Source organism: Fukomys damarensis, unplaced genomic scaffold, assembly GCF_012274545.1.
Source record: "Fukomys damarensis isolate Sample0158 unplaced genomic scaffold, DMR_v1.0_HiC HiC_scaffold_5, whole genome shotgun sequence".
NCBI classification, from domain to species: Eukaryota; Metazoa; Chordata; class Mammalia; order Rodentia; family Bathyergidae; genus Fukomys; species Fukomys damarensis.
The window spans coordinates 23,257,225-23,273,452 of record NW_022900917.1 but is presented as its reverse complement, the minus strand read 5'-3'; the positions used below and the strand labels follow the sequence as shown (position 1 = coordinate 23,273,452).

General features: G+C 34.2%; 1 protein-coding gene across 2 annotated transcripts in view; it reads right to left on the bottom strand.

Annotated features, from left to right (window-relative positions):
• Pip4p2 (phosphatidylinositol-4,5-bisphosphate 4-phosphatase 2) overlaps nt 1–16,228 on the bottom strand; it is a 52,937-nt gene that overhangs the window by 16,606 nt on the left and 20,103 nt on the right. The window contains exons 2-5 of one of the 2 annotated variants that reach the window (XM_019205712.2): nt 14,445–14,590; nt 7,580–7,686; nt 6,338–6,461; nt 735–787 (exon numbers count right to left, since the gene is read on the bottom strand). In XM_019205712.2, the coding sequence (XP_019061257.1) occupies nt 735–787; nt 6,338–6,461; nt 7,580–7,686; nt 14,445–14,590 (430 nt within the window). Of the gene's footprint in view, nt 1–734; nt 788–6,337; nt 6,462–7,579; nt 7,687–14,444; nt 14,594–16,228 lie in introns of both variants that reach the window. The other variant, XM_010611995.3, reaches the window with a different exon arrangement.

The following is a 16,228-nucleotide window of genomic DNA, read 5'->3' as shown; positions in this document are numbered from 1 at the left end:
ACACGAGCACAAGAAGCAACTTAAATATGTTCAAGGACCATTTTTGTCTTCAGAATTAAGGATTATTTTAATTTTACATTATTGCCTTTTCTCTTTTACTTTCCCTTTTAGTGTTATTTTAGGATTCCCTATTTTTAATGTTCATATAGAGATTTCTTTAACTGAAATACCGAATAGTTTCTCTGGTGTGAAAAACTATAATAGTACACAAGATCCTAATGAGATAATTAATAATGTGAAATAGGAAGTAAAGGGCTAAAGGTGTAGGGAAAATGGGAAGGGTGGGGGAAAGGTAATAAGGGAGAGGAAAAAAATATGAGAAAATGAAAAAATGGAAATAAAGTGTTTGTAAATGGGGAAGGGAAGAGGGGTTGAAGGGAAGGCAGGGACAATGGGAAAAAATGAGAATCAAAACCTATCATGTAAAGGTACAGGATCCCAATAATGAATGTAATTGTATTGTATACCTAGATTGTACCAATAAACTCAATAAAAATTTAAAAAAAAACAAGAAACCAACTTCCCTTTAGAGAATGATAATCAAGCCTGTTCTTTAATTTCAAAATGTAATATAGTAAAGATGTCTTATTTTCAGTCTAGAAAAACACAAATATAAGTATGCATTGGTTCCACAGCATTTCTTAAAAATCAAAGTCCCTTTAGGTGAGAATTCTGAACTGTTTAAATTGCTCTCAATTACTTCTCAATATTATTTCCAACGGTAGAGAACTTACATTTTTTTGCAGTGTGGACATTTTGCCAGAGTGTTGAACCTCAGTTCCATCCACTGCAAGATAAATAAAGAGAGATTGAAAGGAAAAACAACTGAAAGCTATCCAATCTGATAAAATGTTTCTTTTAGTTCAAATGTCATCAGGATCACAGCAGAAGCCATCAATCCCCTTCTCATGGTTACATCAGTTCTCCCTCCAACAGTTCTCTCCTCCCCTTAAAATAGATCCGGATACCCTGCTGAAAGTGTTCCCATGACTTCTGCAAGGCTCTGACGCAACTGAGATTTGTTTTACAATGAATATAATGCCCTACTTAGGATCATTTCTGAACCTTTCAGTTCATCTCCCAGGTATTTCACTTACCTTCGAAGTTGTTTTGCCTTTGAGTCTCGAGGAGAAATCTTTGAAATAGTGGACTATTTAGAGGCATTACTATATAGTGCTTAAATTAGTAATTTATTATCATACTACTGGAATATATTTTGATAGATATAATAGACTATTGATAACACTTCCTTTGAAGTGTGTTAAAATGAACAAAAAATATTTGAACATGCAACTTTAAAAATCTCAGACTTGGGCCAGGGATTTAGCTCAATGCTTCTGCCACCTGCCTCGCAAGCGCAAGGGCCCAAGTTTGATCCCCATACCCCCAAAAAAATTCACATCTTAAAAAAAGAAAACTCCGATATTAACAATGATGCATACTAAAAGTGCTCAAGATTACTCTAGCAAAAAAAGTTCCATTTACTTTTTTTTGTATCCTAGGAATTCCCCATGATTATGGAACTCTTTATTCACAGAACACCTCTAAGTATCATATTAAATGAATATGTGTTGAACTCTTTGAAAGCACCAATCTAGTTTTTCTTAACTATATCTGTGGTTCCAGCCAGGCCATGAAATGTGTAGCATGAATAATATGAATTCCTATCAAACTTAACTTTAGCCTTATAATACTGATATATTAAAAGTTTATTCATAAATAGAAGAATGCTATTGAAAATATAGTTTATTATATTGTTCTTTTATCTTTGTCTTGGTAGAATTCTCTTGCAGGTCTCAGAATTAAAGAAATAATTTTCTGTGTGACCTTTTTGTTAAAATGTCATTAATATCTTAATAATAGCTCACTTTGCTCCATTGACTCTGAAAAACTTGGAACTAAGATTTAGCTTAGTTTTATCAACATGCAGTATATTATGCATACTTATATTCTTATACATAGCTTCATTTTATTTCTGGTCCTATATTTTAATTCTCTTAGTTTTTTTCATATTTTACTTTCAGACGTACTGAACTGAATGTATCTTTGTAATTTGTCTCAATTGCTGTGGGGCCTTATAAATCTAAGAGTTGTTACAAAGCTGAAACAAAGTAGGGAATAAATAAATGGACTATCTTAATAAAGTGTGCAGAACAAAGAATATACTATAAAAGATGTAAGACCGATCATGATCAGCATAAGACTGAGGCTGTTAATCAGACTTAAAAGCTCTGTAGTGAATGTTTTCTTTATGATACTGAAGCCTCTCTCTGTCTCTCTCTCTTTCTTCCTCTCCTTTTTTCCAGTATTGGGGAAAGAACCCAGAGCCTCAGGCATGGTAGTTCTCTACCACGGAGCTACACCCTCAACCCCACTGAGCTTTTACCATTAATCTGAAATTCTCAAAAACATTTGCTACCCTTTGGATATCTACTTTAAAGCTTTTCTTAATAATTACTGTGCAAATAGGATACATTAATATGGCTCCCTTGCCTGCACTAAATACTAAGTAAGAAAGAGCTAAGTTTTTAAATTGGCCTGTAGTTTGCGTATTGCTTTATAATTTACTTTTGGAGTAAAAATATCTAAATGAATAAATGATTTTTAAAAATCATAAAAATTGGGCCAGGAATTTAGCACAGTGGCACGGCACATGCCTCACAAGCACAAGGTCCTGAGTTTGATCCCTGGTACCAAAATAAATAAATAAATAAATAAATAACTCTCTGTCATGCACATGCATATCTATTCAAACTCTCCATTTGGATCAATTTCTAAAATTCACTGTCAGATGCTTCTAAAAAAAACCAAACATAAAACTCTTTCCAATTTTCCTTTTCCTGATTAACAGTATTGCCAGTTCTCAAATTCCTTGTTCTTCCTGGCCATCACCATCACTTTTCTGATTAATGAAAGCAAACACTGAGTCCTGTGCACATAAGCCTTTCCCTGTGCATTCTGCCTGTACATGCCCTCCAGATGTACTCAGCTAAGTGTAAAGCTCCTGCTTCGCTTTCCATTACTCTAGAAGGAGGTCACTTTCTCTGGGCTGGGTGCTCTGTGTGTACACTGAGAACACTCTGTACTTCCCTGCACTATATTCTAAACACGTTTCACGCAATTCTGCTTTTAACTGTCTTTCTCCCGCTACTAAATGAGAAAGCGTCATGAAAACAGACTGTGTTACCTGTTCACCACTGCTTCTTGGAACCTGGCCCAGTTCCTGATATAAATATATAGTGCAGAATAAATGTAATGTGCTCACTTATAATGTGGCTACAAGGATTATTCACAATTACTCAACCGAAGGATTTAGAATATAAATCTAACAAGGCAGAATGGAGGGTAGTTGTGAAAGGGGGAAGTCACTGAGTAAGTTGAAATTAAATCTTTTTTGAAGGCTTTTAAATGATACTACTTTCAAGATATAATTTGTTCATGTATAAAAAAGAAACGAATAACAGATGTTTAATATATATTTAGTTCTGTTGATTAACTTTTTATTTACTGATTTCTGCTGAATGTCGATCTACATTAAATCAATATAAAACGATTTTTGAAAATAAATTTGTTAGCTATCCATCAACTATATTTTCTAATTTATGTAGACACTGCTTTAATCAATAAAATATAAATGCCAAAATTTATATTGTCCTACAACATAAAAATCCTAGCAATTCTGATTATATATAGTAAATTGAATAAATGCATGTATTTCTATTTCCTTCTCCAATCTTGACTAAAATGACAGTAAGCAAATTTTAAAAATGAATGCTACCATAAGGACAAAGAAAACTAGATGGGAAATGGTTTCAAATATTTGAAAAGTGGAGAGCAGTCAAAGATCTGGTAATTGGCTTTCTGAAAGAGCTGAGAAACTTAACTTTCTACAGAAGGATATGCTAATGAAAGTGGTTGCTTCACAGAGAGGAATTGCACAATACTTCAGGTACTTTCAGAGAAAGGTTAGCGTTAGGGATTAAAGCAAGGAATAACACACTCCTTAGTAACCAAGATATGGAAACAACCCAAATATTCCAAGGACAGATGAATAGGTCAAGAAATTATGGTACATAGCTGGCGCGCAGTGGCACAAGTAATCCCAGCTACTTGAGAAGCTGAAGCAGGACAGTACCAAGTTTGAGGACAGCCTGGGCAACTTAAAGAGAATTTGTCTCAAAATAAAAAAAGACTGGAGATGTAACTTGTGTAAGGTCTGGTTCAACCCCCAATACCACCAAAAAAAAAAGAAGGGTGATGATGAAGAGGAGGAGGTGGGTAGGAAAGAAGGAAGAAAGGAAAAAGAAATGGTGCTATATCCATAGATAAAAGTTATTCAGTCTTTTTTTAAAAAGGAGAAAATCCTGCCATTTGTGACAACACAGGTTAGCCTGCAGGACATTATGCTAAATGAAATAAGCCAAACATAAAAAGATGAAAACTGTATGGTCACATCTGTATGGAGAATCTAAAATAATCAAACTCACAGAAGTAAAGAGTAGACTCACTGTTGCCAGAGGCAGGAGGAAGGAGACGGGAAATGAGAGGATGGGCAAAAAATACAAAGTTTTAGTTAGGCAGGATGAATAAATTCTGGAGATTGAAAACATTGTGTGGGAACCATGGTTAACAATATTGTATCATGAACTTTAAATTTATTAAGAAGGTAGATCTTCAGTGTTCTTTTCACATAGCCACAAAAATACTAATGATATGTTAATTAGCTTGATTGTGGTAGGTCATTTCACAATGTATAACATATATAAAAACATCACATTGGGCCGGGGATTTACCTCAGTGGTTCCACCGCCTGCCTTGCAAGAGCAACGTCCTAAGTTCCATGCCCAGTACAAAAAAAAAAAAAAAAAAAAAAAAAAAAAAAAAAATCACATTATACACCTTAAATATGTACAATTTCTGCTTGTCAATTACACCTCAATAAGGTTGGAAAAGAAATAATAGCAGCACTGGTTGTAAGCTCTCCCTCCATACCACAAAGCCAGCAAGACCTATAAGGATAGCATGGGATCAAAAATAGGAACAGGTCAAAAAGAATTCTCAGGACAGTAATGAAGAGAAGTCCCAGGATGACTGCGGTGTGGCAGGAAGTTTAAATAACAGATTTCAAATAATAGATTGCCTATGTGCTTAACCACACTTGCAAGAATTTTATAGTTGTCTAAAAAGGTATAGGGAGAACTGATGACTTGAATGTGGAAAATTAAATCCTAGGGGAGGAACAGTTATTTATATGGCCATGGAAATGTTAAAAGTCATATGAGAAAAATGTACACCATTACTTGGCTCACCTGTGAACACAATGTATATATATATATGAACATTAAGTAATATAACTCTACTGTGAATGTGCAAGTAGGGACAGGAATATGAATGGGAGGTAGGATGAATGCTAAATCCTGAACTTACATTTTAAAATTAGTGGATAATGTCTAAGTTGCTTAATCAAAAGGAAAAAGAATAAGCAAAGAGAACAGGAAAGTGAACAGCAGAGCAGCTGGAAGAGTTGAAAGCACTTGGATGATGAACTGGGAGTCAGTGAGATTAGGAGACTGCAGGCTGATCTGACATTTAAAATTATGCATATAAATTACTTTATAATTCTTTAGTCCAGTAAAGAAAAAGTAGAAAAAAAAACATGTAAACTTTCTTAAGCTCATTCATTCCTCAGTAATAGCAGGTTTTGTTGAGAGTCCCATATGATACTCTACAGGGTCCTTTAATACTGAGATTCTAAAGAAAATCTCTTGTCTCCTATAAAGGTTGAGTAACAAAAGAAAAGCTGTTGTTACTGTTCCTGACAGGGTTAATCACTTTGAAATTAACTTTTTTTAAGTCAAACTTTGACTAGAAATTAGAAGTAGTGATGCAACAATTTTAATAGTTCTTGTTTATATCAAATTATTCATATCTTTTTATTTTTAGCTAATTATTTATTTAACATGGATACCAGAGTTAATTTCCTTTACTTCAAGAATAATAGTTAAGTCAGAAATTTTTTGATAAATTATAGTAAAAATTTTTCTTGAATACAGAAGCCATGAAATAGACCCACTGTGTAAGATTGTACACTTTGTATTCTGCCAAGTGGGTGAAAAGAGGGCTAAGATTCATTTGCTCACCAAGTCAAGATACCATAGAGCTAAACCTAGGGAGGGCACTGTTTCTCATTGATTTACTCAAAGAGACTCTTATTTGCAACTGGGCCAATCAGAAAATGTGCCTTTTGTCATTAAAGATGCTATATATCCTAGGTGTACCTCTGAACACATCCAAGACTTACAGACTGATATTCTATGACCAATGTCTAGTTACTTACCAGGAATGTGTTTCCACAGTGCCCACACACGACCCTTGTACCTTCTGGTTGGACTGGCAATGCAGGTTGAGCTGGTTGTTCTTCAGAAATAAGCATTACTGGACCAAGGTTAATTATGCGTCTACTGTAGAAAGAAAAGTGAAACAATTTCACTATTCCACAAGTGCACTGAGGGTAAAACCTGCGATGTATGAAAAAATGAATTTATCAATTAAAAAATGTTACACTTATTTTATCGATTAAGTATCAAGCTGTGGATTCAAAAAAAATAAAAAGTAGCAAAAGCTAAAAAATAAAAGAATCTTTTTATATTGGAATAGAAAGCATATATCATTGCATGGGTCCTAGCCAATGACCTTGGGAACAATGTAACAGCCATTCTCAAGTTTTACAAATTCAAATCAGAAACTGTTCTTATTTCCTACAAAGGAAGGCAAGTTGAGTTTGACTGAAAACTGAGTAAGTAAAAAAAACTCTATATGAACAAAAGATGAGTATGTCATGAAAATACCAAAGTGCTGAGTTACAACCCAGTTCCTATAGCAGCACTGTGCTCCTCCATGCCTATTTCATAAGAAATGTAAAGAGAGTAAAATGGGTGCTACCTTTCCTTTATTTCTCCAATCTATCATCAAACAGGGCTATCAGGATTCAGGCAATCATCCAAAAAGCCAGAGAAACCACAGAAGAAAACCATAGTTAGGGCGTTTATAGATTTGTACCTAAGCACATCTATAATGGAATTGGACATAAGCAAATAATTTCAGAATTTATTACTTATACTCTGTTCAGTAAAGAGTAGTATACCATATAAGAAACCTAATGACAACTAAAACATTTCTGGGTTAAAATTAATTATATCAAACATAAACTGGCTCCAAAAAATAAGTTCAATGAATCGCCAATCTATTATAGTGCAAGTGCTGCATAACAAAGAAAACACCCAATCTTCACCCAAGAATATTATATCCTACAAATTGTACCTACAACCTTCAAGTTCTAAGTATATCATTGTTTTTTGTTTTGTTTTGTTTTGTTTTTTTTGTACCGGGGATTGAACGCCGTACCTTGCACTTGCGAGGAAGGCAGTGGAACTATCATTCTTTTAATAACAATAAAAATAACCCTTATCTAGATGCCGTAATCACTTTTAGGACAAGGATCTAGAACACAGCATTACATATAATGAGCCTCTAATAAAAGATTGTTGAATGAGCAAATTAATGAACCTTTATCTCTTACCAGTTCGGTCTCGGACATCCTATTCGCCGAGATGTGTCCTTACAAATGAGGAGACAATTACAAGGGCATCTAACATATTTCTTCCCGGTTGGGGGGTTTTTGATTGGCTAGATAGGAAGAAAATGTAAACAGAGAAAATTAAACAAGGTACAAATTGTCAAAGTCTGTTTGTTTTCAAGAAGGAAAATAATTCCTTTAAAACTAAAGTTTCCCACAGTGCTACCAAGTACAATGTAAGAAGAAGTACATGTCAAGTGGTTTTTGAAATAGCACAAATGTTGTTAAGCATTCTGAAATTTTGGGGAACTAAAAAAATTTAATTATTACGATATATCTCAAAATTGCTTTGTATTGGTGTCTTAATGTGAGAGAAACATTAAGCACACACCAGTTGTTTTCCCAAAGTTCACAAGACAAGGTCACTTAACTGGCCAGGTATAGCCACTCAGAGGATTCTTGTACCTTTTCAGGAAGACCAAGCCTGGTAAGATTTCAATAGATGGGTCTTTGATCCATTTTGATTTGATTGAGTGCAGGGCAAGAGATAAGAGTCTTGATTTGTTCATCTGCACCTGGATAATCATTTTTCCCAGCACCATTTGCAAAAGAAGCTCTCTTTTCTTTTGTATATGTCTTTTGGTTTTGTTAAATATCAGAGACTAAAAGTGCCTGGGGTTGTTTCTACATTCTCAAATCTATTCCAATGATTCACATGTCTATTTTTGTGTCGGTACCATGCTGTTTTTAATCGCTGTAACTCTATAGTATAACTTGAAATCTGGGATTGTAATGGTTCTTGCTTTACTCCTGCTCAGAATCACTTTGGCTATTCTGGGTCTTTTCTGACTCCATGTAAATTTTAAAAGTTTTTGCTAGTTTTGTGAGGAATGCTAGTGAACAACATTAAATACATAAATAAATATAAATATAAACATACAATTGCATTAAATAAACTATATATAACATATTGGCTTTGGGCATATGGAAATAATTCCAGAATTTATTATTTAGATTCTGTTCAGCAGAGACTAGAATAGCATATAAAAATGTAATGACAACTAAAACATTTCTGGATTAAAATTAGCTATAACAAACGTAAACTAACTGGTTCAATCTATATTATATTATAACTTGGGGTAACATAGCCATTTTGATAATACTGGTTCTGCCTATCCAGGAATAGAGGATATGGTCCCATTTTCTAATGTCCTTTTCAATCTCCTTTTTCAGCACATTATACTTTTTATTATAGAGGTCTTTCACTTCTTCAGTTAAATTTATAAGTAAGTATTCAATGTTTTTTGTAGCTACTGTGAATGGATTGTTCTCTTGGGTTTCTTTCTTGATGGGTTCATTGTTAGTGTGTAAAAACAATATTGAATTTTGTGTACTGATTCTGTATTCTGCTACTTTGATGAATTTATTCATTAGTTCTAAGAGTCTTCTGTGTAGGTCTTTTATGTAGAGGACCATGTCACCTGTGAATAAGGGTAATTTGACTTCTTCATTTTCTATTCATATCCATCGTATTTGTTTCTTTTGCCTAATTACTCTGGTTAAAGTTTCAAGTAATGTATTAAACAGAAATTGTGAGAGTGGACACACTGGCCTTGTTCCTGATTTTAGAAGAAATTGTTTCAGTTTTGCTCCATTTTTGTGTGTAATTGGTAACAAGCTCGTCACAAAGACCAAGATATCAAACCAAACACTAAATCTGCTGAAAAATAAAATAGGTAAAACTCTTTTTTTTCTTTTTATTGAGTTTATTGGTATATTTTAGGTATACAGTACAGTTACATTCATTATTGGGATCTTGTACCTTTACATGACAGGTCTTGGTTCTCATTTTTCCCCTTGTCCCTGCCCTCCCTTCATCCCCTCCTCCCCTCCCCATTTATAAACACTTTATTTCCATTTTTTCATTTTCTCATATTTGTTTTCTTTTCCCTTATTCCCTTTCCCCTACTTTTCCCACTTTCCCTACACCTTTAGCCCTTTTCTTCCTATTTCACTGTTAATTATCTATGGGGGCCCAGTCATGGCCCACTGGAGTTTGACATTTGGAAAATAACTTCTTCCTGTATAATTAAGGGATCAACATTTGCTACTTTTCAAGGAAACCGTTAGGCTTGTTTTGACTCTTTGACCCTGACATAACAGGAAACTCGTTAGCCGAAGATCTGATGTTATCTGTAAGAGTCAGGAAATCCAGTCTTTGCATAAAGATAAAAACAATTGCTTGGTGTTTTTTGTTGTTGTGTGCCCTTAAAAGCTTCCTGTTGATGTGAACCTATAAAAGGAGCTGTTTCTGTGAAATAAATCAGACTTCTCTTCGTCTCCACTCAGGCTGGAGTGTTCTTTCCTTTCTCAATCCTCACTCCCCGACTCAGGCATGTTCATGTTGTGACAGCTGGACCGCCACAATTATCTCATTAGGATCTTGTGTACTATTATAGTTTTTCACACCAGAGAAACGATTCAGTATTTACATATGTGTGAAATTTATTTCACTTAGGAGTATATCCTGAAAATGTATCCATTTTCCTATGAATGAATCTAATTTCTCATTCTTTATGGCTGAGTAGTATTCCATTTTATAGAAAAACCACATCTTCTTTATCCAGTTTCCAACTGATGGGCAAATGGGCTGTTTCCAAGTTTTAGCTATTACAAATAGGTAAAACTCTTGAACACATAGGCATAGGCAAAAACATTCTGAACAGAATCTCAATTGCAATACAAAGAATCAACAAATAGAATTAAATTAAAAAGCCCTGAACAGCAAAAGAAACAACCCACAGAGTAAAAAACAACCAAAGAATGGAAAATGGTCTTGCCAGCTACTTATCAGAAAGATTAATATCCAGAATATACAAAGAATTCAAAAAATTAGATACTTCCAACTAAAAGACACAACCAAAAAATGGGCAATTGAAGTACACAGACACTTCTCAAAAGAAGTACAGTCAATAAGTACATACAAAAATGTTCAGCACTTTGACCATTAGAGAAATTCAAATCAAAACATCACTAAGATTCCATTGTAAGAAAGAATAGTTGTCAATAAGAATGCAAAAAACAACAAATGCTGCAAATGTGGTAAGGGAAAAGGAACCCTTCTGCACTGTTGGTGAGAATGTAAACTAGTACAACCACTAAAGAAATCAGTATGGAAATTCCTCAGAAAACTAAAAATAGAAATTCCATTTTATCCAGGTATACCTCTTCTAGCTATCTTCTCAAAAGAACTACAGACATACTACAGTGCTGCATGCACATTTATAGCAGTATAACTCACAATAGCTATATAACAACAGATGACTGGATAGAGAAAATGTGTTATATAAACACAATGAAGGGCCAGGGATTTAGCTCAGTGGGTCCACCACCTGCCTCGAAAGTGTAAGGTCCTGAGTTCAATCCCTAGGACCAATAATAAACAAACAAACAAACAAACATAATGGAGTACTACTCAGCCATAAAAGATAAACTTGAATCATTTGTAGGAAGAAAACAAATGCATCTTGAGACCATAATGTTAAATGAAATAAATAAAACTGAAGGTTAAATATTACATAGTTTCTCCTATTAAAGAGCAAAATAAAAGACAGATGATAGGGAAATAGGTTGATAGACTTTGTGGAGAAGGGAAGAGGACTTGAGAGTCATAGACAGGAGAGGACAGAAAAAAGAAATAAAAATAATTGAGGGGTAACATATATATGTACCAATTCCCCAAGATGAATGTAATTATTAAGTGTAGTAAATATACACCAATAAGTTTTTTAAAAGTGGAGGAGTTCATTATACATTTGAACTTTTCTTAAACTTTAATCAATAGAATACAGGAAGTAGTTAATTTTAAGACATATTTTAACTTAAAAACTTTTTTGTTTCTTTGTTTTGTTTTGATTTTTGGTTTTGTTTTGTTTGTTTGTTTGTTGTTTTTTGTACCAAGGATAAAACTCAGAACCTTGCGCTTGCAAGGCAGGTGCAGTGCCACTGAGCTAAATCCTCAGCCCTTGTAATCACTCTTAATACTAGCATTTCTTTAAAAAAAACAATAAATTTAAAAGAAAGAATAAATTACATCATAGAAAACATGCCTTGATATACTAGAACTTAAGCTTGTTAAACTAATAATCTCTGATACACTAAAAACAGAACATCACTCCCATGGCATTTTGGCCAAGAATGTGTAACTTGAAACCACTCATGAGGAACATCAAACAAAGTCAAATCAGGAAGCATTCTAAAAAATATCCTGATGTACTCTTCAAAAAATAAGACAGAAAAAGCCAGTTTCAAATAAAAGGAGACTAGAGAAATGACAACCAAATGCAACATGTGATTGCGGCTTGACCCTAGGAGGAGAATTTTTTTTAATGAGACACTAATAGGAAATTGGGAAACATGAATCATGTCAAAAGATTAGATAATACTATACCAATGTGATTTCCTACATTTGACAATTGTATTATGACTGTGTAAGTGAATATCCTTGTTTGTAGGAAACATACACTAAAAAAGATTATTTAGAGAGAAAAAGCCACTGCAGTAAAATGTTAACATTTGAGCAATGTGAGTGATGGGCATATAAAAGTTTTTCATACTTTCTACAGATGGTCCTTGAATTATACAATGGTTTGACTTGTGATTTTTTTAGCTTCTCCACAGTGTGAAATTGATATGCATTCAGTAAAAATCATACTTTGAATTTTTATCTTTTTCTGGGCCAACAATTGCTTGAGATGCTGGACAGTGGCAGCAAGCCACAGTGATAACAAGGAGAAGCAACCCGTACTGTAAAGTGGGCTATGTTAACCTAGACGATGAGCAGATTCAATGTACTAACTGCATTTTCAACTTACAAGGTTTTCAATTTAAAACGGGCTCTTTTTTTGGTAGTACTGGTGATAGAACCCAGGGGTGCTTTACTGCTCAGCCTGGCAGCTCTTTTTATTATTTTATCTTGAGACAGTCTTGCTAAATTGCCCAGATTTGTGAGCTTCCTGCCCCAGCCTTCTTCATAGCTTAGATTACAGGCGTATGTTATTAACCTCGGTTATGATGGGCTCATTGGCATCTATCTCCACTGGAAGGTGAGGCTTATATGTATATACTATTTTTTTTTTGGCACTTTTGTGTGTATGCAATGATTTTTTAAAGATTTAAACAGGCCTAAATAAACAATGTTGGTAGAAATATAAAAAGGCTAGCAATATGCCACCTATGTTTTATAAAGCTATATTATACAGAAATAAATCTTAACATATAAAATGCACAAATATCCAGAATGCATGCATATATATGCATATAATATATGCAGGTAATAATATGTGCATATATTATATAATTATATATGCATATATAATTACCTGTAATATATTATATATATTATCTAAACTATCAAGAAATATACAATTGGGTTAAGTCTGTGTATTCAAAATTTACTATTACATGAGTGTATAATTGACAAACGACAGGATTTGTATTTTGGTATTATTCCCACCCATCTTCTAGTCCTCAGTTTCCTCCCGTACAATGTAAGACAGCCCAACTAGTTTTCAGGCACCGGACTCAGCGCAGCCCATGTCATGTCATGTCATGTCATGTCTGGCTGTCTGACCTGCTGTGAAATTGGGGAGTGGGTGGGGCATGTCAGAATACATAAGTTTTAAAATTCTTAGTTGACAAAATAAATTTGTATGTGCTTGGCACTGAGTAGTTATTAGTTTTATTATGCTACTTTTCATGAGAAAACTAGTTTTAGAGAAGTGAAGTCTCCAAGGAGATACAGCTACTAAATAGCACAGGAAGGATGCAAACCCCTGTGCCAGCCTTGGAATCTCAGGCTTCTAATCAGTTACACAGCCGTCTTTCTCAAGTTACACAGTACTCTTTCTCAAGGACTTCTCAAATTTTCCATTAATTTGTCCTCGAAAATCATTTCTCCTTTAACCTTAAATTCTGTATTTATGCGTCTTGCCAAAACTTTTCCATTCTTCCCCTACACACATACCTTACTTCCCTATTCATTCTGCAGAAATGAAAAATACTTTATTAACCCTGTTTTGTTTTGCCTTTGTTTTTTCATCTTTATGAGTGTATCAGGTTCCTATCAGACTGGCTTCCCAACAGGAAAGATAAACTGATACCTGCTTTAGAAGATGTGAGAAGAATGAATCACAGCAAAACTCAACAAGGGACAAAAAGAATGGGCACAAGGGAATTTCTGTTGGACCCCAGACCATTACATACATTTATTTTCAAGCCGGACTTTCTCCAGAGAAGCTCCTAGTTGCCTAACACTTTTTCATTTACAAAATTAAGATCAAGCAGAGATTAGCAGGGGAAGAGAGAGTAAAAATGATCAAGATTCCATATGTATGTGTACCAATTCCCCAAGATGAATATAATTAATTACATAGCACAAATATACTAATAATAAAAAGTTAATATTAGCAACTTGCATATTGAGGCACTCCACATATTAAGGACAAAGTACGCATTTGTAGTAAAGTCTAATATATTTTCATCTCAGTGACTATCAGGATGGATTTAGCTATGATATAGACAGATAGTAAAGATACTTACAGATAATTGTCCTAGCCAGTCTTATTTTAGTAAGTAAGAGCCCCTGGGCACCATACTTAGAGTCACTATAAAAATTTGAATGAAATTATACACATGGAGTCACCCTTATATTATAAAAGTAAGACAGAAGAAACAAAGCCCAAAAGAAGATTGTTGTATTTGTACCCAAACCATATCTACTATTAAGTAACATTACTAAAGAGCTTCCTTTAGGAATAAGATTGTCAGATAACAACTTATGCTTTTTAAAATGAAAATCTCCACTTACTGTAGCTTCATTGCAAACCGTGCATTTAACCACATGTTGGTGAAGTTTGCCGTCCAAATTGATTAGAGATTGGCACACGCGGCAGTTGACTACAGGAATACCACTGGCATCTGGACTGGCAATGGCTGTATACGGAGGTGGGAGTTCTGCTGCAAAAATATCAGTCACAGAATTAGAGTGTTCAAGAACTTACTACACCTAGTAGGAGCATATAAGCAATAGAAGTAAAGTAGAAATTATCAAAATTTCCCCTATATCTGTTTTTAAGATAGCCAACTTACCCTAGTTTCAGAACATAAACATTCATAGGACTACGTTATCATTCTTCACTGTGACAAAATCCTAATCTTGTTTGCTTAGGACTTCTCCAATGATTCATTCCCCCCCCCCTTAACCTGTACTCAAAATAGCCATTTTATTTCTGTGGGTAAAGCCAAAGAACCAGTAATAAGAGAGTTGTGGTTTATACATAAACTAAAAATCTTACACTAGTAATCTGACTACCAACACATCAAAATGGTCAACAAAAATGAAGTTTTAAGATCACTTACACATACACATAAATTGTGTACTACCATGCTATCCCAGTATAGTAGGCCAAGACAATGACTCTGGCTGTGCCAAAAATTTGGAGGCAGTCAAAGAGAAACAAAACTGAACCAAGGAAAACTGAACTTATCACTTCGAACTAAGATGAGAACCTGCCAATTTCAGATATAAAACAGAAATGAAATAAATTTAACAATTTTTATCTCAAATTTCTATTTGCAATTAAAAATCTGAGAAATACACTTAAATACCCATTGGTAAAAAATGTGATTTCTAGTACTAAGTACTCTAGGAACAACCACAATACATGAATATAATAATATATAAGGTTATATTGCTCATCCTACTTTTATGAATGTTTAAAAATTTACACTCCAAGTGTGAAATGAAAGATACACACAAATACACATATGCCGTTATTTGGGATTTTCTTCTTTTGCTTTTTTTTTTTCTTTTACCAGTCTAAGGTTGACTGAGTGAATAAAGGATAAGACCTTAGTTTCAGAATCAAGTGCATCTATCAGAAGTGTAGATTAGAAAAGCTGGCGAAAAAAGAATCCTCACGTACTCTAGAACAGAATTACTAAATGGTGGCTGCCTAATCATTTTCTATAGCTACAAGGTATGATAAAAGATAGTGAACGTTTAAATTTCACAAATTTTATTACAACAAAAGACACATGGCCATTAATGCCCCTCAAAATACTCCCCTTTCCTTTCCCCTACCCTTCCCACTTCCCCTACACCTTTAGCCCTTTTTTCCTACTTCACATTATCAGTTGTACAATTTGGATCTTACTTACACTTATAGGTTTTCACACTAGAGAAACTATTTGGTATTTACACATGTGTATCTTATTTATTTCACTGAAGAGCATGGTCTTAATATGGGAAAAGAAAAAATATGAGAAAAGGAAAAATGGAAACAAAGCCTTTGTAAATAGGGGAGGGTTGAGGGGGTGAAGGGAGGGCAGGGGTATAAAAAATGAGAACAAAGATCTGTCATGTAAAGGTACAAGATCCTAATGATGAATGTAACTGTACTGTCTACCTAAAAAGTACCAATAAACTCAATAAAAAATACTCCCCCTTACTTCAAAAAGGCTGATGCCATCATTCTTGTCACTTTCTGAAGCAGCTCTGGAAGTCCTCTTTCATGGTATCTTGAGCTGAGCTGTTATGTATCCTGAACTGATTCAAAACTTTTTACATTTTGTGGTCATTTTGACTTTGAG